Source organism: Pelophylax lessonae (assembly GCF_965119305.1).
Source record: "Pelophylax lessonae genome assembly, chromosome: 2".
In the NCBI taxonomy this organism is placed as follows: Eukaryota; Metazoa; Chordata; class Amphibia; order Anura; family Ranidae; genus Pelophylax; species Pelophylax lessonae.
The window spans coordinates 673,598,736-673,623,400 of record NC_138769.1 but is presented as its reverse complement, the minus strand read 5'-3'; the positions used below and the strand labels follow the sequence as shown (position 1 = coordinate 673,623,400).

Here is a 24,665-nt window from a genome sequence, read left to right as displayed (position 1 = left end):
TGCGGGTGCGCTAATGAGTCCTGCTGCTATGTCCATTGACACAGACAGCAGGACTCGGCCCCACCCCCCACTCATATGTCACTGGATTTGATTGACAGCAGTGGGAGCCAATGGAACTGGAGCTGCTGGGCTCATGCTCATTACTGGAATATTTGGGTTCAGGTAAGAATAATGGGTGGTTTCGGGGGCAGCTGCAACCAAGAAGGTTTTTCACCTTGATTCATAGAATGCATTAAGGTGAAAAACCTTGAAACTTTACAACTCCTTTAAGTGGTTAAATTGCCCTCATATGCAGACCAAGTTCATCCTTCCTTTGATCTAAAAGAACCAAATGATACAATGCTGTTTTTATCTTAGCGCTGTGCAAAGTTGTGATAAACTGTGTCAGCTGCCTTTTTTTTTTTACAGCTCTGAGCAGAGAATGGCTCTGCACTTGTTATATGAATCGTAGAAATGCCAAATTAAGATCGTAAAGGTGGGTTGAATCGAGATAGCGATTTTTTATCGATTAATCGCGCAGTTCTATAGGATAGGTAGAAGGAAGAGAGAGGGATCATTTGTAAGAATATTCCTTCCCCCGGAAGCTGGTGCTTTCCATACCTGTCCACTTTTCCCGCTGTATTTGGGTGGACTTCGGTGGCCTATGCAGTGCTGTATCTTGGCCTAGGCCAACAAGGCCCAGGCCTAGGGCGGCACTTTGCCAGGGGGGGTAGCAAAAATCTGCACCCTGCACAGAAAAAAAAAAAACAGCGTCCTCCCAGCACGAAAAGGGTCCACGCCGGCTTGCGCTACACTTTTTGTATAGTGCCAGTCTTATGTGGTGAATTGGGCAAATCTGTCTGGTTCCCCCATAAAGCGGTCACACTGCTAACTACCAGTATGATAATACCGGCCCGTCAGGACATTTTGACAGACCGCAGGCCGCCGACCACACTTAATACAACTGGCCCGACGGCCGCCAATGCTAATAAGTGTGGCACTGCAGCCAAATGCTCCGCCTACTCTCCTCTGCCCCCAGGCACTGATGGGCACTCATATGCTGCACTGATGGGAGGTAATAGGCTGTACTTATGGGCACTAATATGCTGCTCTAATGGCCGTTGATGAGGCGACAATGGTGGGTACTGATAAACTGCACTGATGGTCACTAATGAGGCTGCACTGATAAGGCAGCACTGATATGCTGCAATGATGGGCACTGATATGCCGCACTGCTGGGCACTGATATGCTGCACTGATGGGCACTAATATGCTGCACTGATGGTCACTGATGAGGCTGCACTGATGAGGCTGAACTTATGGGAACTGATGAGGCTGCACTGATAGACTGTGGTTGTGGTCTGGGGTTTACAGATGACAGGGCGGGTCATAAACAGGAAGGGGTGTGGCATTTATAGGAAGGGGTGGGTCATATTTAAATTAGGGGGTGCACAAGTTTAGTCAGGCCTAGGTCAGCACAAAACCTAAATACTCCACTGGGCCTATGTACTATGTGTTCTGCGTTATATGGGGTGACATCCAAGAGCTGTTACCAGTTGAGCAATGAAGAGAAACAGCCTTGGGGGGGGGGGGCAGTTGTACACAGAGAATTAAGTTTGTGGGAGCAAGTAATAAGGTAAGTATATCACCTCATTCATCATCCTCTAGCTTTTGTAGTGCAAAAGGGGATGCACTGCAATGGAATCCCTGCTGAATCATATCAAAACGGAAACAGATTTTGTAACCTTTGTAACATCCATGTGCATTCCGATTCTGTTCTGTTTTTCCTCCATCTTGACATACCAGAAAAACTGACCCATGTAGATCCTATGGGCAGTCAAAATGAGAAACTTGGGATAATCCCCTCTAAATCCCCAGGTAAAAAAGGAATGGACGATCTCGGTGCCCAAAGGGGAATTCAGGTGTACATGGATGTGTAGCCATTTACAAATGTTGACATCCATTCCTTCCTGTTCAGGTCTGCAACAGCGGACCTGGACGCAAAATGATTGTATTTGGTCTGATGAACCTGAACAGACCCAGATGAAAACGGTGCAAATGCATGTACCTCCAGCTGACCATTGGGATATATTGAGATCAGTTTTATTGAGGTCTAATCACAGGTCAACAATGGAATTAAAGAACGCCCTTGGGAAAAGGAACACATGAGAACAAATCCAGGTTGTCCCTCTTCCTCAATGCATCATATTAGTGCAGGCCTACGGTAAAAAAGTTTATTTCTCATGATGCACTGGGAGTCTTTTTTATGAATTGGTCTGCAACGTAGCATGACTCAGCAGGTAAGTGGGCACAGACATATTCTTTCTGAAGGTATAAGGCAAGGGTCTTCAAACTATGGCCCTCCAGTTGTTCGGGAACTACAATTCCCATCATGCCCTAGCCATGTCTACGAATGTCAGAGTTTTACAATGCCTCATGGGATGTTTAGTTCTGCAACACCTGGAGGGCCGTAGTTTGAGAATCCCTGGTATAAGGGATGCCCGGGGCTTTTTTTCTCAGAGGACAAGTGCAGGAACTCTCTCCTTCTGAGCCACCCCTTGTCTCCACCTTCTACCCACCTCGGAGCATCGTCCTTTGTTTCCACCTCCACCCATCTCCCAGTACCACCCCTTTTAGAGAATACAGAACTAATTATTATTTTGTGGTGCTAGGAAACGTTTATGGAATTTGTTATTAATATATAGAATGGCAGTAAAATAGATCCGCTGCCGCTAGCAATGATAGACCCCACCAGCAACAATAGCCTACCCAGCAGCAATAGGCCCCCCTCTTCCTACCAACAGAAAATCCTTTTCACAATAGACCCCATGGGCAATAATGATCCCCCTGTAACAAAATACCACCCCAGCAACAGTAGACCCCAACAGCCAACATCAACAGACCTGGGAAATGGCAGTTCTTTGGGGAGTTTGGCAGAGGACATCACTGCAGATAAGGTGGGTATGGCTATTGATAAGCTTGCCATTAACCTCCCTGGCGGTATGATTCTTTCGGATTTTAGGTGCTGAAAGTGGTGCGGTACCATTATTTTGCATGTAATTCTTGAGAATGAGCAGCCCAAACCAACTATTTGCATTTTTTTTTTTTTTTTTTTTACTGTGCGTTCTTCTTTAGAACATATTGGGTATGATAAAGTTTGAGACACAAAATCATAAATTATAATATAATAAAAAACTATAAATAAGTTAAGTATGTATGTATGTATACATATATATATATATATATATATATATACACAGTATATATATATATTTATATATATATATATACACGTGTGTGTGTGTGTATATATATATATATATATATATATATATATATATATATATATATATATATATACATATATATACATAAAAAGTACAGTAAAACTGCAGGAAAGGGCACTGGGGGGCAATGTAATGAGAATTTATTTTATTTGGAATGCTATCAGTGTGTTTGGTGTGTTTTACATTTGAATTTGCCGCCGGTTGCACCCCCCTGTGAGCATCACATCGCAGGAGACGGAAGCCGAGGTACGGAGAGGATCGGGAGGAAGATCCGCCGCCGCATACCGCTCGCATACATAGCTGGATAGCGGCAACAAGGTAAGTAACCTCTTTTACAGGATCCAGCGATGCTTCTGGCGGTACCCCGAGTGTGGCTCGGAGTCACCGCTTTTGGCTCTGAAATTTAACCTCGAGCCACCCTCGGGAATACCGCTAAGAAGGTTAAGAAGTCACCTGGGCCAGATGGATTGACAGCTGAGTTTTACAAGCACTTTAAGGTTACTCTGGCCCTGCATTCGGTGGAGGTTTTTAATGGCTGCCTTATCAAGGTCCCTCCTGCCCAGGAGGTCAACATAATATGACCTGGCGGTTTCCAGGATCCCCGACTTAGACTTTGTTAAGGAACCCGTACTGTCAACCAGGCCTACAACTGACTTAACTGCTCTACCTTGTTTGCAATTCTGGTAAAGGTCAGACGAGGAGTGATATTTCCCATAATCCCTTTCCAGAACCAAAGAGGCAGGCCTGTCATATTGACACTCCTTGAGCAAGAGTTTAACTTAAGAGATCCTCTCCGGATCTCCATTATTGGAGACAAGCCTATCGCTTTATTGCTATCTGTAGGAGCCACTGTAGTTTACCAGTCAGACTCCAGTCCCCTATATACTGTAATCAACTATGTTAGAGGACCCCTCTATGTGACCTCTTTATGTTACAACTCGGACATTTATTAGTTATCTGTTATATAGCTCGTCATGATATCATACTTTTAATGAGACCAAAATCCTTTAAAGTGCTTTAAAAGAGATCCAGCCAAAAAACTTCATTCCTAGCCCTTCACTTTCCAGTGGCCAGTAATGGCAGCGAACACAATGAGTGTATTGATGATCTATCTGGGTCAGTAAGATGAATTATTCTTTCTGTATAAGTGGGAGTGAATTCTACAAGATGTATTGCTTGTTTTTTTTACGGCAATTCTTGTTTGTTCAGGAATGTCCATCATGCTAATTAGGTCACTACTGAAAATCTTTCATTAGAGATGGCTTCCTTTACATTTTAATTTGTCCAATCTAATTGTCATGTTGACATTTATACACAAACAACATTTTTTTTTATTTTTTTTTACAGTGCATGTATAAATAAATACATATCCTTTTAAATTGGCGTATCGTGAATTTTTGAAGCATAATGGAATTCAGTGGAATACCTACACTCATTCCACTCCTATGCAGTTATAGCAGCCTCTAGTGGACCTAATCTGATAACACAAGATGCTTTGGCTAATGTACAACATGCCAATATATAATATACAGGTGCATCTAATAAAATTAGAATATCATCAAAAAGCTAATTTATATCAGTAATTCAATTAAAAAAAGTAAAACTTCTATATTTTATATAGATGTATTACACACAGAGGGATATATTTCAATCATTTCTTTCTTTTAATTTTGATGATCATGGCTTACAGCTTTTGAAAACCCAAAATACAGTATCTCAGAAAATTTGAATATTACATAAGACCAATTAAAAAAAGGATTTTTAATACAGAAATGTTGGTTTACTGACAAGTCTATACAACACAAATTTAAAGCAGCGCTAGCCCTTAAAATTGTATAAATAAATAAATAACACTAGGTATCTCCTAGGTAAAAAATGTGACACTCTCAAGTAAAAAATGTGGATATTAAATTTGGTTAAACAATTTTTAGAAACAACTATATATTAAATAATGTGAAAATGACAATATTTCGGTGCTAAAATACATATATAATTATAAAAAGCTGTGACATCGTGCTAAAGTCCATAAAAAATATGAAATGATAACCCTTAGGTGATCAAAGTAAGGTGCTCCGGTGCCGGTTATACAATAAAGTGCTCCAAGGTGAAAAGGTGCCCCTCTTGGTTCGCTACTCACCACAACGCCAATATTTAAGAGCCTCAACAGTATTGCAAATAAGCCTTGACACCAGGATAATTTCCTCTGTACGCCTTTCACTGTATATATGGGTCCGCTTGCGCATCCACCATTAAAAGAAATAAAGGGCGTATATAGTGAAGTAAGTACGTAAGGGTTTATTTCTGCTTAGCAGCCAAGTGCATACTTACAGCAAGTAAAAGATAATTAGGCATATACAAACAGTGCCTCGTGGTTATGCCGCTCGGCGTGCGTTCCACGGACAGGAAGTGACGTTTTGACGCACTTCCTGTCACGCACGGAGCGGCACGTCATTTCCGGTTCATCACTTCCTGTCCGTGGAACGCACGCCGAGCGGCGTAACCATGAGGCACTGTTTGTATATGCCTAATTATCTTTTACTTGCTGTAAGTATGCACTTAGCTGCTAAGCAGAAATAAACCCTTAGGTACTTACTTCACTATATACGCCCTTTATTTCTTTTAATGGTGGATGCGCAAGCGGACCCATATATACAGTGAAAGGCGTACAGAGGAAATTATCCTGGTGTCAAGGCTTATTTGCAATACTGTTGAGGCTCTTAAATATTGGCGTTGTGGTGAGTAGCGAACCAAGAGGGGCACCTTTTCACCTTGTAAATGTGTATATGTATTTTAGCACCGAAATATTGTCATTTTCACATTATTTAATATATAGTTGTTTCTAAAAATTGTTTAACCAAATTTAATATCCACATTTTTTACTTGAGAGTGTCACATTTTTTACCTAGGAGATACCTAGTGTTATTTATTTATTTATACAATTTTAAGGGCTAGCGCTGCTTTAAATTTGTGTTGTATATCATTCCTAAGATTTTCTTAGTGTCGCAGCAGCTGCTCATTTATAATTATATTATTTCTTTGCACTGAATTTATACACCATTTGATCACTTGGAGATTTATAATTTAGCTATTTTATTCCATAAGCGCGGGTATAAATTAGTTTTTTCACATTACTGACAAGTCTGTCCATGTACAATATAGTATGCACTCTATACTTGGGCTGGGCTCCTTTTGCATGAATTACTGAATCAATGTGGTGTGGCATGGAGGCGATCAGCCTGTGGCACTGCTGAGGTGTTATCGAAGCCCAGGTTGCTTTGATAGCGGCTTCCAGCTCCTCTGCATTGTTAGGCTACATTCACACCTGAGCGTAGCGTTTTTCCCGCGTTTTTTACCGCGATTTTACCGCGATTTTTGCGGCGTTTTTTACCGCGATTTTACCGCGATTTTTACCGCGATTTTTGTGCAGGCGTTTTTAGATTTAATAGAGATCAATGGAAAACGCCTGTAATCTGCCCAAAAAGAAGCTCATGTACTTTTTTGAGCGTTGGGCGTTTTGTATACAGCGTCAAAACGCTCAGATGTGAACAGGGGCCATTGAAATGAATAGGATTTGTCTTGTTGGGCGTTTTGAGAGCTGATCCTAGAGCAGAAAAACGCCCCAAAAACGCCCCAAAACGCCTAGATGTGAACGGAGCCTTAGGTCTGGTGTCTCTCATCTTCCTCTTGATAATACCCCACAGATTCTCTATGTGGTTTAGTTCAGGCGGCTTTGCTGGCCAATCAAACAGTGATACCATGATCATTAAACCAGGTATTGGTAGTTTTGGCTGTGTAGGCGGTGTCGAGTCTTGCTGGAAAATGAAATCAGCATCTCCATAAAGCTGGTCAGTAGAGGGAAGCATGAAGTGCTCTAGAATTTCCTGGTAGAGGATTGCGCTGACTTTGGATTTGATAAAACACAGTGGGCCAACTCCAGCAGATGACATGGCTCCCCAAATCATCACCGACTGTGGAAAATGTTGCATTTTATTTGTAAATCAAGGTCCCAGAGTCAGGAGGAAGAGTGGAGAGGCACAGAATCCAATTTGCATGAGGTCCAGTGTGAAGTTTCCACAGCCAGTGATGATTTGGGGAGCCATGTCATCTTCTGGTGTTGGTCCACTGTGTTTTATCAAGTCCAAAGGGTTAAGATTCATTCACTTGGAGTGTACTTAACCCATGTGTTTGCCTGCACAGGGTGCACAGGTGTTCCATGCATCATTGAGCAGGCAGTCCCATTCATGACTTTTGGAAGCAGCTGATTCTCACACTGTGTGCCATCAGGGACACACATACCCTCATGGATGTTAAAATCAGAGTGGCTTTGTTCATGCAGCCGCTACTCCCAATAGACGTGAACAAGGCCTTTTATCATAGCTCCCAACTACCCCTGATTTCGAGGGACTGTCCCTGATTTGGAACAAAGTCCCTCTTCCTTCTTCCTCATTTTGGTCTGATCTATATAGTTGTATATAAAATTCACTACTTATCTATTAAAAAGTGTTTCCCAGCGCCAAACCCTTTATCAAATTTCTAAATTGCTGCATTTGTAAATTCCAAAAGCCAGTATAAGGGAAAAGTAATGGTTAAAAAAACATACTTTTACTAAAAGGTGTCCCTCATTCCCATCTCAGAAAGTTGGGGGTATGCTTATAGCCATGCACCCCAGAATTCCTCTGGTAATCCATTAAAGTGTCACTAAATCCACATCACAAACTGTAAACAAATGGTGTTTTACATGCGGTTCATACTTACTTAGTCACTATGAGATTCATTTTCTGTATTCTGCAAAAAACCTGGTTGATCCTGCGGCTCTCTGTCTCCACCTTCTGTTCATGTCCCTAATTCAGCCAATAATTTTGTAGCTGTGGTGGCAGCTCTGCACATGCTCAGTTTTCAGTGAGTTTCTATGCTGAGCATTTCCTCCCTATCACATCTGAGCAGCCCATGTGAATATAGAGTCACATATGTGGGTGTATACACAGTGGTAAATGACTGCACACTCCCTCCCTCCTCCTTCATGCCCACTAACCAGCTAAACACAATAGGGGCAGGATATTACATGTAGATTATTGGTGGCTTCACCTCCCTCCTATTTTAAGACACAGGCTGGAGGGGTGTGACACAGCCTGTGACTGGCAGAAATCCACCCACACCATGTTATTTCCACAAAATAATAAAGATTTGATTTTAAATATATATTTGTATGAGCATTTTTTTTTTAACATATTACCAGCAACAGAGGACTAGAAGCTCCCCCTGCTTATGTTTCCCTACAGACAGGCTGGGAAAGATCTGGGCCATGTGACAGCTGTATATCGATTAGGAAAAAGATACTTATATTTTGTTTTTGTTTTTTTTTATTAAAATAATTACAGTGCCTTCATCCGCATACAGAAATAGAAGGGATAATGTTTAGTATTACTTTAAATTTAGCTAACATCATTTTCGAAATGCATAATATTAGCAAGTTGTAGCATGTGGTAATGAGCATCTGCTTCTAACTAATAGAGATGTGAGAAATTGAGAGTTTTAATTTCCCAAAGTTTCTGCTAAAATATGGAGAATTCAGTGAAATTCGCAGTGATTTGTTGTTTTTTTTTTTTTTAAAGATCCAGTTGGTTTAAATGGCTCCTAAGGGCCTTGGAAGTCTATCCTGGACCTATTCTTATGCTGAAATATTGACTATTCTGAAACAAAAAAAACAGCGAATGAACACCCTAAATAAACTACTCTTACAAGTAACCTCTACATAAAAGGAAAAATAGTTTTCTGTTTTTAACACACATTATGATAAAGCTAAAGTTTAGGTATGGCCTTGTTTGCATTGTTATATTGGACCAGTTAGGACCAATGGAAGTATGTATGTATGTGTCACACCTGTGGGAGGCAGGTGGGAGCTCGAAATCGCCACTACTATAGTGATCTCCACTAGCTTCTGGGTCCCATGCCAAATGGATGCCCTGCTGCATTGTGACCACAAGAGACCACTCCCTCCCTTCTCAATGAATGCAAAGCTTTCTCTGATTGGATGAGGTGAAGATTATGACATCACCACCTCTCTCTAAATAAGGCCCGATAAATGTACATCCGGTATTCTGAAACAGTTTTACCAGAGGTACACATTTGGCCTAGCCATACACATGTGAATTTCTCTTGTTCAGTCCTGTGGGCTTTTTGAGAGAAATCAGTGAATTCCCCCATCCACGCTAAACAGCACTGCCAGCTATTGTATTCAGACAGGTGCAATACCTGCGACTGCATGCATACCTGAACAGTGACTACAGTTTCTTAGGATGCAGTCAATAATTTCCCACCCAGCTCAGCCAATTTTATAATTGACTTCTATCAAGCTTGGTGGTGTCAACAAGGCCACCCGCAGCTTGAGTCAGTAGAAATCAGCTGAAGTTAAAGTTGTGCATGACTAACTTAACAGTTACCCATGGCCTCCCCTCTTTATCTTGTTGTAGATTATCTTTACAGTAATCTTATTTTCATGTCAGGGACAACACAGTGACTAAGTGGTTAGCACTTCCACCTAGCAGCACTGGCGTAGTCGGTTGGATTTCAACCACAGTACTACCTACCTGGAGTTCGCATGGTCTGAATGGGTTTCCTCCCACACTCCAGACATGCTGGAAGGTTAATTGGCTCCTGTCTAAATTGGCCCTAGTATGTGTATATGTGAATTAGAGACCTTAGATTGTAAGCTCTTTGAGGGCAGGGACTGATGTGAATGTACAGCATATACTATATTACCAACAGTATTGGGAAGACTGCCTTTACATGCACATGAACTTTAATGGCATCCCAGTCTTAGTCTGTAGGGTTCAATATTGAGTTGGCCCACCCTTTGCAGCTATAACAGCTTCAACTCTTCTGGGGAGGGACTGATGTGAATGTACAATATATACTATATTACCAACAGTATTGGAAAGCCCGCTTTTACATGCACATGAACTTTAATGGCATACCAGTCTTAGTTCGTAGGGTTCAATATTGAGTTGGCCCACCTTTTGTAGCTATAACAGCTTCAACTCTTCTGGGAAAGCTGTCCACAAGGTTTAGGAGTGTGTCTATGGGAATGTTTGACCATTCTTCTAGAAGGTCAGGTCAGGCACTGATGTGAACGAGAAGGCCTGGCTCACAGTCTCCGCTCTAGTTCATCCCAAAGGTGTTCTATCGAGATGAGATCATGACTCTGCAGGCCAGTCAAGTTCTTCCACCCCAAACTCACTCACCCATGTCTTTATGGACCTTGCTTTGTGAACTGGTGTGCAGTCATGTTGGAACAGGAAGGAGCCAACCCCAAACTGTTCCCACAAAGTTGGGAGCATGAAATTGTCCAAAATGTCTTAGTATGCTGATGCCCTAGGAGTTCCCTTCACTGGAACTAGGGGGCCAAGCCCAACCCCTGAAAAAACAACCCCACACCATAATCCCCCCTCCACCAAATGATTTGGTCTAGTGTAGGCCAGTCAAGTTCCTCCACCCCAAACTCGCTCATCCATGTCTTTATGGACCTTGCTTTGTGCACTGGTCCAAATCATTTGGTGGAGAGGGGATTATGATGTGGGGTTGTTTTTCAGGGGTTGGGCCTGAATGCCATTAAAGTTCATGTGTCTGAAAAGACAAGTGTCCCAATACTTTTGGTAATATCGTGTATATGTGTAAAGAGCTGTGTAGATAATGGTGCTATATAAGCACCTGTAGTAATAATAATAATAATGTTAGTTTGATTATACCGTTTAGCACTTTTGACCAGCAAGTGATTAGAAAGGTTGCATTTTTTGGCAGGGTCTAAATATTGAATTTTTTCCAGTTGTGCCTCCAGCATTGTGTTACCGGCCTTACTTGTATGTTATGTAACAAATACATTGCTGTAGGCACTGACTATCCAAATAAATCTTTGTATGGATTGTTTGCTTTTGGCCAGCAGTCTACTATTCATGCCTTTATGAGCTTGAGTTATGTTCTCTCTTTTAAAATCCTTCATGCATCGTAACAGTAGAGGCCTGTGGTTACAGATGTTTTAGTCTTCCTAATGGAATTACAGTCATGTAAAAAAGTAAGCACATCCCATGGAAATTGACTTTTTCAAGGTATTTGAACAGGCAAACATTAGATCTTGTTTGAAATAGTGGCTACAGATAAAAGAGCTGACTGTTTGATGCTAAAAGTGGTCTTAAAGTATCCCAAAATCTTTACGGGGTGTTCAGCTAACTCTTGCAGCTGTTTGGTGCCAAAGTGCGTGCATCCACCATCAGAAGAGATTGCACCAACACGTATACAGGGACAGGATGGGAAGCAGTGTTAATTTTGTGTACTAAAATATTTCATCGACTAAATTAACACTATTTTAGTCAACTAAAATTAGACTAAAACTAAAACAAAACAATTCAGATGACTAAAATACAACTAAAACAAAAATTGCGTTTTAGTCAAGACTATGACTAAAAGTAAATCTAAATTTTACAGCAAAATTAACACTGCACCACCACATACGAATAAGTAGGGGGCATCTGCTAAGCTGCTGAAAGATAAAAAAAAGGCTTTCCTTATTTTCTTTTTTCTTAATATTTAACGCTGCAGGTCTACAGACAATTCCTTGGACTTGGTTTGTGCTCTGACATGCACTGTTAATGTGGGACCTTATATAGAAAGGTGTGTGCCTTTCCAAATCATGTGCAATCAACTGAATTTACCACTGGTGGACTCTAATCAAGTTCCCGCGCGCATGGGTGGGAGTGACGCCATCGGCGCATGCGCTCTGAAGGTCCAGCTTCCCTGCCAGACCTTAAGAGCCCGTGCCGCAAACCGCAGCTCCCGCGTGCATGGGTGGGAGTGACGTCAACGAGGCTCCGGCCACTCACACCACCGGAGCCCACGAACTCAGAAGAAACACCGGGGAAGATGTCAGCCGTCTCAGTGGTGCGCGGATGCCACTGGAAGGCTTAGTTCTAAGGTTTTTTTAGATTTTTAGGTTTTTTTTTATTTTAGAATGAGCTAGTATGGCATACTAGCTCATTAAGCCTTTGTCTTACAGGTTTTGTTTTTTGTTTTTCTTGAGGTTTACAACCACTTTAAATAGAGATTCAATGTTTGCCTACTCAAATGTAGTGAAAAAGTCAACAATTTCCATGGAGTGTATTTCATTTTAAAATGACTGTAGGTCTTCAGAAAAAGCCAAACTTCACCTCCGCACAGTAAAAACTGATATAAATTGTGGCCCTGGTGACTTTAGATAGCTAGAGCTGTCTAGGTGATTTTTAGCAGCTCCCTTTTTTGATTCATTGGTGTAATTGGCAGAAAAACAGATGGAACAAATGGTTCCATATCTGTAAGCTACACAAGTAGCATGCATGGTGATTAACACACAACTGGAAAATCATGAAGTAATGTCTAACTACATTAAAGTAGATTTAATCCCTAACTGAATGACATTTTGCCTGCTAAAGCATTTTATATCATGAACAATGGAGATTCTTTTTCCCATAAAATGCTGTTTTCACCTTCTTCAAATTCTTTGTTGCATATCCCTATGGTATCTTGCTGCCTCTATGCAGAAACTTCCAGTCTACTGGCGTTATAGTGATGGCATACAGATTACAACAGTGGACCATGTCTGTGCAGTGACACAGAAACAGAATGTTGTCACCCTATGGTCTCATTCACATGGGAATATAAAACGCTATGTTCAGACCCATATGGTTTTGTACAGAAATGATTGCAGTAATATTTTAGGCTATGGGCCATTTCACACAGATGCATTGTTGTTAGTATAAAGCAAAAAAAAAAAAATTGTTTTGGAAAATCAACAATTTTTACTGTATTTTATATAGTATATATGCAGACTTGTATAAAGTACTCAAAATTTCTACTTGAGTAAAAGTACAAGTGCTCGATCAAAAAGTGACTTGAGTAGAAGTGGAAGTGCTCGCAGAAAAAGTTACTTAAGTAGAAGTACTAAAGTATTCAACATTTTTTTTACTTAAGTATTGCAAGTAGTTTTTTCAAAAAATTTGCTACTTAAGTACTAAAAGTAAAAAGTACCAGTAGTTTTGAAAAAAAAATTCTACTCAAGTACTGAAAGTAGAAGTACAAGTACTGTGTTATGTAGTTATTAAAGAAAGAAGTCAAAAGTTTGAACATCATATTGTTTTTTATTATTTCAAATGATTTATTCAAATGATTAACCTGTGTTTTTTAGCAGTTTCTTGATGCACTTTAAGCGCTGTAGCACCATTTATTTGTTTGTTTCATATTTTCTTTTTATTGGAAAGATTTGGTATAGCAGCTTTTATTATACACAGCCTTTATTTTCGTATGCGCTGATTTACAAATGACATTATACACATTTTTTTGAGCTTTATGCAACCTGCCATCTACTGTTCTGGCAGTGGTAATTTTTTTAAAAGTAACTAGTAACTATGCAGCACAAAAAAAAAATACTTGAGTAGAAGTATTGAAATCATCGAAAAAATGTAGTGAAGTAAAAGTAGAAGTAGGAGAAAAAAATTCTACTCTAGGAAAGTACAGATACCGCATTTCGGTACTTAAGTACAGTACTTAAGTAGTTCTACTTCGTTACTATACATCTCTGTATATATGTAAACTTCTGTGCAAATGGTTACATGTGTAACACGTATTTGACATGGCCATATGCATTGCCATCTCTGACTAGGAAATTTTAGGGCTGAGGAAAATGTAAACATAAACATTGTATAAGCAGCGGCCGTGCAGAATGAACTTAACATTTGGTCATTTTGATTGACTGAAGGCCGAGCTAATTTTGTGCCTGCACTGCTCATCCTTCGCAAATTTTAACCTGTGTTTGTAAGTGCTTTTCCTTTTTTATAATAAATGTGTGAGAATATATTACACTATTGGCGCTTTTTCTTTCTACTTGGGCTGGTGTATTCAATACCCTGTTACTGAGAACCCTACAGCATTTATCTATTGATGCCATTTGGTCCCGGAGTCTATCTATGATGGGGAAGCGCAACAAGTGACCATACTGTGCATATTACTTATTATCTGGTAAGAGGCTTGCAGTGCTCTTGGGTGTCGTGTTGGCTTCTTGGTACATCTGAGATAACCATATTCTGCTCACTTTATTTTCCATTTGGTAAGAGGCTTCACATTCGGTGGTGGTTTCCCCTTTATCCTTTCCCAACACTGGGTTATTCACTGGCTTAATTTTTTATTTGGTAAGCTGCTGCACATTTGGTCAAGGATTTGCACACATGTGGTGGTGGAATCCAATCTGATTCATACAGTTGATCACTATATTTCACTTAATATCTGTACGGTATCACACTATGGAGAATTTTTTCTTTCATGTTTAATATATGACATCACCCATTGAGGATCCTGACATATGAATTCCAGTCAATCTCCTTGGCCTGTGAATACACCTCGACATATGAATCTTGCAGATTTTTAGTGGTCGTTCGGTAAGCACATTTCCTAAGAGACCTTGGAGGTTGTTCAAGATTCTCGTTTTTCAACACCATTCACTATTCAAGTTTATTTTGGGACATTTGATTGTTGGACATTGATTTGTTTATTCCATATCACTCAGCGCGACTTATTTTTCTATCTATTCTGAATAAATTACTTTGTACATAGGCTGCATCTTAACCCTAACCCAATTCTCATTCACCCATTTGTAGCAAAACAGAAAAAGAGACTATGGAAATCCCACCTCTCTCTTATTCTCCATATCACTTATTTCCAAACTGGGCCAGATGCGGTCCTTTGATTGCCCTTACCTGCCCCTTGGGGCAATGTTCCTCCCACTGATATGATTATTACTCTCTCTGACACCAACAATGAGGCACCATTTTTTTCCACTGATGCCAACAGTAAGGAATTATTCCTTCCACTGACACCAACAGTGGTGCAATATTCCTACAACTGATAAAAACGTTTGGGCACTATTCCGCCCACTGACATCTACAACAGCGCTCCATTCCTTCAACAAATGCCAATGATGTGGCACTATTCCTCTTATCGACATCTACAAAAGGGCTCTATTCCCCCAATAAATACCAATGATGGGGCACTATTCCTCCAACAAATACCAATGATTGGGAATTATTCCTCCAACAAATACCAATGATGGGGCACTTTTCCTTCAACAAATACCAATGATGAGGCACTATTCCTCCAACAAATACCAATGATTGGGCATTATTCCTCCAATAAATACCAATGATTGGGCATTATTCCTCCAACAAATACCAATGATGGGGCACTATTCCTTCAACAAATACCAATGATGGGGCACCATTCCTCCAACAAATACCAATGATTGGGCATTATTCCTCCAACAAATACCAATGATGGGGCACCATTCCTCCAACAAATACCAATGATGGGGCACCATTCCTCCAACAAATACCAATGATGGGGCACTATTCCTCAGCCAACTGACCACAGATGCTATGTCATTTTTGTTACTCCCACTAACTACCAAGACTGAGACATTATCTCCTCCAACTGAAGCTGGGGTATTTTCTACTCTTGGTGGCCACATTCTAAGCCCCCCACCCCCACCAGAACATACTGATCCGCACTTGCAGCCATTGGCTGTAAGCGATTATCAGATGCTGGTTTTCCAGCATGTGTCCTCGACAAAAGCCAGTTGTTAAACCGGCTTGTTAGACAGACCGCTGTACACACTGAGCAAAAGTTGATTTTCAGCCAGTGTGTACCTAGCTTTAGGCTGTCCAAACATTTTTTTTCGTTCAACCAGCAGTTTGAATGAAGGAAAATGACTCTATTCCGCCATCTATGCACTCGATATGGATGGGGGAATCCCTCCCACTGTGTCGCTGTATTCAGACAGCGGGGAGACCGGCATCACCAGAGAACATTTTCCAACAGGCCGGTTGTATGGATCAAAGTTCAGCCAGTCCCTGCTGAATTGGCTGAATGTTGATCCATGCATGGCCAGCTTAAGGGACATTAAATTGACCCTTTGTTTAGAACATTTGGAAACCCCTGCTCTATACCATAGAGCAGTGATAGGCAACCTTAAATAGGTGGAGATCCACCTGAACAACATGGGAGAAGTCAAATATCACTGGGCACAGTGTCGCCTCCCCACATCTGATGTAAAGCTCTAATTGTTGTACTACCATGTTGCAGTCACGTTCACTGCACTGCAATCATGGGTTTAAATCAGATGGTAAGGAGGCAACATATCACTCCTCATGGGACAGGAGCCGGCACTACAGAGGAGGCATCGGCTTAAGTGGCTCTTGCTCCCTACTACAGCTCTAACTTTACAAGCAGTCCCTCTGGATTGCACTCTGTTTGATTCTCTGGGATGGCGGGTCAGCAAGCCGAGACCCTGATCACCAATCACCTGGCCGCGATCTACTGGTATAACGCAATCTACTGTTTGCTGATCCCCACCATAGAGGGATGTGGTTTTGTATCGCTCAGAAATAGTTGAGAACAGTGTAATTGATAACAGTCAGCTTAGATAGAGAGCACACAAGATTAACGGGTATTTTTGTTGCATTGATCAAGGAAACATAACAAAACACTTTTAATTCTGTATATACAGATCGAAAGGGAGTAGGTAAGAGACGTTTATTGTTCTGCTACATACACTTTAGGCTTGAGTGTGCAATGTGATTGGTCATTACATATTAAGTAAATGGAATTTCAAGCAATTTTGTCCTCTAGTAACTCTCTGCTGGCCAGTTATCCAGAAGGCGTTTGAGGATTATTCATACACCATGTGTTTTATATGAAACCTAAACTATTATCATGTTGCTGTTTGTGTTGAGGCTGTGTATTGCCTACAGTGCTGTTGAAGTTCTTTACCTTATATATATATATAATAAAAACCCGCAGGACCATGCCTGTTAGTGTATGTACAAAAGAAGTTCACGTTCAATCAGGGCCTTGCCCTGTCTTCCCTTTCTACATTATTTCTTGTTGGTTATACCCTATCTATAATACTGCACGGTACAGAGATACAGCCTTCGGAGACAGCCCCACTTGAAGATTCCGCTAATAAACTAGGTTGAGGGCTCTAGTAAGAGGTTAAACAAACTCCCTCATAATCTTTCCTGCTGGGAAATAGCAGGGGATAATAGCATTTGTTTTATTTGATAGATTTTGGTGCATTTATGCCATCTTGGAAAGCTAGAATTTCTGTATGCTATAACCTGCTGCCATCTAGTGGTATTTTGTTTTGTTGCTGAAGGTGTATTATGTTTTTACTTAAAGTTGACCTTCGCCCTAAACTAACTTTACTTTTTCCCTTTCCCCCATTCACAATTGTATATTGATTCTTAAAATATTTTTTTTGTGCCGCAAAGTAGCACATCTATATTTCTCACCCCCCTCCCAGATTCTGTGCCTGCACAGGTGTGCCGCAGGGTTTTGGATCCCGACTGAGCCTTGTGGCATATTTGCACAAATGGGGGTTTCCAGCGTGTCTGCATGCAAACGGTTTCCCTGTACATTTGCAAAAACCTTGGCATGCTGGAAATCTCCTGTGCCAAGGGCTCTGCCAGAACCCGAAGGCCAGTCACAGTCCATAGGCATATCTTCATATGTGCTATATTAGGGAACATTGCAGGGACAGAGGGGAAGGGAGCCAAGTTTCTCTTCATCAGACCAACATGCACGTCTTCAACGCATCCATGCACATTTCATTGCATTGCCCATTCATTTTATTGGGGCTTCAATGTGTTTCAATTGATAAAAAAAAGCACCTGCTTCATTTGCACTACATTGATGGGCAGGTGCATTTATTTACAGTGCACTGATAGACTAGTGCATTTTTTTACTCTGTGTATGTGCATTAGGGTTACATAGAAAATGAAAAGCAATGAACTACAGCACGCTTAGGGCTCGTTCACATAGACAGCCAGGGGGCAGTAAAAACAGCCAGTTGATTTGAATTTCTACCGCCAGCCTGACCACCCACCTACAAGCGGACATAGCAGCAGGAGGTGATTGTACATATTCCACTGCCGTGAATCTTTGCTAAGTTTGGCAGCCACCACTGATTTTCATAAATCAGGAAATTATGTCTCCCATGCGAAAGAAGCCTTACACAGTACCAGGGCTTTTTTTCAGCGGGAACGTGGGGGAACGCAGTACCGGCACCTCCAGCACCTCCAGCACTGAATATATGTAATGGCAAGGGGTGTAGGGTGTGCTGGAGGGTCTAATAATGCTGAATGCTGGGGAATCTGTTGTCACTGGTGGGGACTTGTTTTTGTGTGAGGGTCTAATTTTGCTGGTGGAGGATCTATTATTGCTGGGGGGGGGTCTTATTTTGCTAGTAAGGATCTACTGTTGATATAGAGGTATATTGTTGCTGGCTGCTTGGAGATCTGTTGTTGCTGTTAGGGGATATATTGATGCTAGCTGCTTGGAGGTCTGTTGTTTCTGCTGGAAGGTCTATTGATGCTAGCTACTTGGAGATCTCTTGTTGCTGCTGGGAGGGTCTAATGTTTCTTAGGTGGATCTTGCATTTCTCAGGGTGGTATTTTGTTGTGGGTGGTCCATTGTTGCTACGTGGGGGGTCTATTGCTGCGTGGGGAAACTATTGTTTCTGGGGTAGAGTCTATTGTTGCTGTGGGTGGTTTATTGTTTCTGGGGTGGGGTCCATTGTTGTTGGGGGGGTGTCTATTATTGTGTGAGGGATCTATTGTCGCTGTGGTGGGGTCTACTTTTGCTGGGGGGGGATCTATTTTACTGCTTTTCTTGTTATTAGACCAGAATAAATTCCATATAAATTATTTAGCATTATTGGGACAGTCCTGAGAGGAGGGTAGGGGGTGGAATCAAGGGACAGTGCTCAGAGGAGGGTAGGGGGCAGACACATGGGGGTCGGGGCTCAGAAGGGGAGAGTCCCTGCACCTATTCTCTGAGAAAAAAAGCCCTGCACAGTACATTGTGGTGCACATACACAGTGTGGTGCGGTACATGCATGTTAACACATACAATAATACATACTTGAATGCTTGCATTGATGTGTAGCTGTCCCTTTTCCTTTTTGGCCTCGTTCACAAAGGCACTGATGACCGTACATGGCAAATGGGCCATTTGGTTATCAATCCCTAGCCGGCAGGTGCTGTGTCCAGGCAGCCCATTCATGTCTATGAGGACGCAGTGGCTGCTTGTCCAAATGTGACAGGCGGTGCAGGTACGGTTGAGTCCTGCTGCCTGGGGATGGATAATCCAAAATGGATAAAAATGGATAACCGAAACATGGAATAGCCCATTGTGTATGGGCATCAGCACTGGATGCAAGGAGCCTTAGGCTGGCCATACACTATACAATTTTCTTGTTCAATTTTCCTTTGGATTTACCAAAACCATATAATATGAGGTCAAACCTAAACACTTTCAATTTGTATGCAGTCAGGCAGGCCCTTGCACTACATAGTTTAAGGTAAATCTAAAGGAAATTGAATAAGAAAATTGTATAATGTATGGCCAGCCTTAGACTGTAAGATTTGGAATCTGTTGATTCAGATTGTATTCAGATTGTATTGGTGTTTATTGTCTATGCTAGCTGTATAGCCCTTCTATGTTCTTACTTTTGAACAGCTTAGTAGAAGATGTTGGTGATACATAGAATTCATTACTATTTTTGGTTTAAATGAAAAATAAATTAAAATAAAATGCTTGCCACAATTTAAAGAGGCATAGCTTTGTGCCATTTAGTGCATTCACATAAGAAGCAGATGTGGAAATTTCAACTTATCAACTTAAGATGGGTGAGACAATTACTACCCTACATGTTTATTATGACCAGGCACTGCCCAGCATTGTAGTGAGAGAGAGAAAGACAAGGAATGTGCCATTGCCACATTTATGAAATCCTAACATTTCAAGAGCACCAGAGAGGGTGTCACTTGGCAGCCATAGTAGAGAAATGCAGGAACCAAATATGCACAGTGTGCTAGACCAGTCTTTTTCAGCCTTCCTTTGTGCCCTGGTGCGCAGTCATGTTGGAACAGGAAGGGGCCATCCCCAAACTGTCCCCACAAAGTTGGGAGCATGAAATTATCCAAAATGTCTTGGTATGCAGATGCCTTTACTGGAACTAAGGGGCTAAGCCCAACCCCTGAAAAACAACCCCACACCATAATCCCCCCTCAACCAAATTATTTGCACCAGTGCACAAAGCAAGGTCCATAAAGACATGGATGAGCAAGTTTGAGGTTGAGGAACTTTACTGGCCTACATAGTCCTGACCCCAACCCGAAAGAACACCTTTGGGATGAATTAGAGCAGAGACTGTGAGCCAGGCCTTCTTGTCCAACATCAGTGCCTGACCTCACAAATGCGCTTCTGGATCAATGGTCAAAAATTCCTATAGACACACTCCTAAATCTTGTGGACAGCCTTCCCAGAAGAGTTGAAGCTGTTATAGCTGCAAAGAGTATGCCAGCACAATACTGAACCCTACGGACTAAGACTGGGATGCCATTACAGTTCATGTGCGTGTAAAGGCAGGTGTCCCAATACTTTTGCTAATATAGTGAATATATATATATATATATATATATATATATATATATATATATACATATATAGAGAGAAAAGTCCACAGTGATTGCTGCACAAATAATTTATTTTATTGGAAAAACATCCAAAAAGTACATACCAGTACAATTCCAGAGTATTTCATCATGTAACAGTTTCGGGCTAGTAGGATGACGCCCTTCCTCAAACCAAAATACATTGCAGATGTATTGGACTGTGGACTTTTCTCTCTATATATGTAGCCGGTGGGATGGCTTGATTGCTTTGCACATGAATCAACAAAACAAATGCTGTAGTGCTGCTCACCGAATCTGTGATATATATACACACACACATATATATATATATATATATATATACATATACAGGGCTTTTTTTCTCAGAAAATAGGTGCAGGAACTCTCCCTTTCTGAGCCCCACCCCCCCCATGTGTCTACCCTCCTCTGAGCACCGTGCCTTGATTCCACCCCCTACCCTCCTCTCAGTACTGTCCCAAGTATTATTTTGTGGTGCTAAATAATTTATATGGAATTTATTCTGGTCTAATAACAAGAAAAGCAGTAAAATAGATCCCTCAGCAAAAGTAGACCCCACCACAGCAACAATAGATCCCTCACACAATAATAGACCCCCCCCCAACAACAATGGACTCCACCCCAGAAACAATAAAACACCACAGCAACAATAGACCCTACCCCAGAAACAAAATACCCCCCACGCAGCAACAATGGACCACCCACAACAAAATACCACCCCGAGAAACGCAAGATCCAACTAAGCAACATTAGACCCTCCCAGCAGCAACAAGAGATCTCCAAGTAGCTAGCATCGATATACCTTCCAGCAGAAACAAGAGATCTCCAAGCAGCTAGCATCAATAGATCCCCTAACAGCAACAACAGATCTCCAAGCAGCCAGCAACAATATACCTCTACCTCAACAGTAGATCCTTACTAGCAACATACGACACCCCCCCAGCAATAATAGATCCTCCACCAGCAAAATTAGACCCTCACACAAAAACAAGTCCCCACCAGTGACAACAGATTCCCCAGCATTCAGCATTATTAGACCCTCCAGCACACCCTACACCCCTTGCTATTACATACATTCAGTGCTGGAGGTGCCGGAACTGCGTTCCCCCATGTTCCCGCTTAAAAAAAGCCCTGCAAATTTATGTGTGTGTATATATATATATACACCAAACAATATGTACAGCATTACGTTTACCTTAAGGTTTAACTAAAGGCAAAACTTGTGTTTTTGTTTTGGATAGAGTGGAGAGGGATTAGATCCCCTATCCGTTTTTATTGCTGTCTGTGGCCCCATTAGGTAGATTCACCTTCTCTATTTGTCCTGTTTACTCTTATCATTGAAAGTGAAAGTATAAAAAAAAATCCCACATTTTGGGTTGTCCCCAGAAAAGTAATAGAGGGGAAATCTTCCAATGGGGACACTAGTTCTGGTGACCTGGGGATCCCCAAGGGATTCCCTTAATTTACAAGGATTTCTGTTCATTTTCTGTTTGGCTATGGGACAGGAGGTGAAGGGAAACCCCTACAATGGGACACAGATGGCAAAAAAGAAATCTGACGGGGTTATAAATAACCCACCTTTGCTCTATCCCTAATGAAATAAAACATGGTTCCTATAGTTCTACTTAAAATATATGTATTAATATTCTAATATTGTATTTGTATGCTTTAACATTTAAAATAATGAACTATAATAAAAATAATAAAAATACAATAAAATAAAATAATAATATAATAGTGCTCCTGTGGACTTGTATATTTCTAGAGATGCAAATTTCAGAATAAAATCCACCCTGGGTATTTTGTTTTCTGTCTTCCTCTTGACAAATGCATGTTGTTTTCCAGCTTGCCAGCTTTTACAACTCGCAGATAACCAATATGTCCTCCACCGCTGAGGACGAGCGATATTTATGGTTCACAATTACAGGCTTAACAAAATCTTGTAATCTAACCAGTGAGCACTTGAAATAATTTATTTGCGGATGGCTGCTGAGGTGAAATGTTGAATTATAACATTCGTTTTTCTTTGCAGTCGAAATCATGGATTTAAGGACACTTTCCCTATGGAACGAATTGCCGGCTACTCATCTTCATGCCAAAGTCATATTTAACGTTTTTTTCCCCTTCTTAATTGAACCTTGAAGCCGACTTCTTTTAAAACGAATGATATACCATTAATTGCAAGTGGCTGCTTATCTGTAGTAAATCTGAGGCTCTGCTGTTTACCTTATCCAGTCTGGAGTATTCATTGCCTGTTTTTTTTATTTTTATTTTTTACCTTCGCAGCTTCTGGCGTTCCTCCAGGGTCTCTTTACCTTCTATCATGAGGGATACGAGCTGGCCAGAGAATTTACACCGTACAAAGAGCAGCTGCAATTCAATTTGCAAAACGTAAGTTCGTGAATAATTGAGCCTTTGAAATTTATATTGACGTAAGGCATTTGTTCTTTAAAGGTGGACTCCAATTAAAAAGTAGGTTTGAAAATGATAATTAAAATAGCTAAAGAGCAAGCCCCTGTGTACTGTATAATAGTATAATAAACATTATGCCAAAAAGGAGGGGTTAGGCTGGAGGGTAAGGAGGGAGGAAGCATTGCTCCAAGAATTAATTTTTCTGGACAGCTATATCATTTTCAGGGCAAAGTATTAGGTCCTTCTCTAAGGCTCCATGTGCACGGGACGTTGTTAAAAGTCCCTTTGAATGCTGGAATTTTTAGGACGTTTGAAACGTCCATTTAGTCGCGTTTGTACCTGCGTTTAGCGGGCGTTTAGCAGCGTTTGCGTTTAGAAGCGTTCCTAGAGGTCATAAAAATTATTCCCCTTTAAAATGGAAAAACGCGAACGCTAAACGCGGGTCATCGCGTTCAGACGCGTTCGGACGCGTTTGTGCATTTGAAACGCCGGGAAACACACGTTCGAACGCAAATAATTGCGTTCTAAAAACAGTCCCTGAACGCAACTGCCTGCAAATGACTGTAAATGACCTGGTGTACATGGACAGATAAGATAAAATGTAGATGGGTTCAGGGGCTTCTGAAAAAAACGCCCAACTGCTCCTAAACGGCCATTTCCAGCGTCCCGTGTACATGGAGCCTTAGAAGATCCATTCATGCACTTACCTTTCCATTGCTTCGATCTTCTGAAGTCAGGAGTCTTAACATAGGTTAAACCCTTGGAGCCATGGGTAAATACTTGACCCTTCCTGGTATGAAGGAGCATATGACCTCCTCCTAGGATTTAGTGTTTTGGGCCTGATTGGCCAATCCCCAACCCTAAACATTATCACACAAGGAGTAGGAAAAAGCTGACCCTGCTTAAGCTTCAACACCAGCTAACACACAGCTTTCAGGGGAATAAGACTCCCGGCTAAGATGGAGGAAAAAATTGGGGGAAGGTGGGTATCAGTAAGTGACCCATCACTCATACAGTGTCCACCCCTTCCTTTTCCAGCCATGTCCGCAAATTAATATTTTGAGTATTAAACATAAATATTCTATTAAAACAGTCATGTTTTAGCTTTGTATGATTACATACCCCCAACAGGTTGTCTAATATGCCCCCATACCCCCTTGACTAGACTATCAAAATCATCTTCAACACCAGCCCTATTAGGTACTAGTGTGGTTTTAGCTATGGATAGCAGGGAACAGCTGAATTTATTTATTTTTTTAAAATAATTTAATCATATTTATATAAAAATGCAAATCACAAATGATTCGATTTTTCCTACAACTTACCAGTAAAATCCTTTTCTTGGAGTACATCACAGGACACAGAGCAAGCCATAATAATGACTTCTTAGTTTAAACGCCACCTATAGGTGTATGTACTG

General features: G+C 41.1%; 1 protein-coding gene across 1 annotated transcript in view; it reads left to right on the top strand.

The window, feature by feature from the left end:
- The window catches only part of ARHGAP42 (Rho GTPase activating protein 42), a 531,819-nt gene that overhangs the window by 399,917 nt on the left and 107,237 nt on the right, over positions 1-24,665 (top strand). Inside the window, exon 7 of the mRNA XM_082244686.1 lies at positions 23,120-23,224. Within this exon, the coding sequence (XP_082100812.1) occupies positions 23,120-23,224 (105 nt within the window). The remainder of the gene's footprint in view (positions 1-23,119; positions 23,225-24,665) is intronic.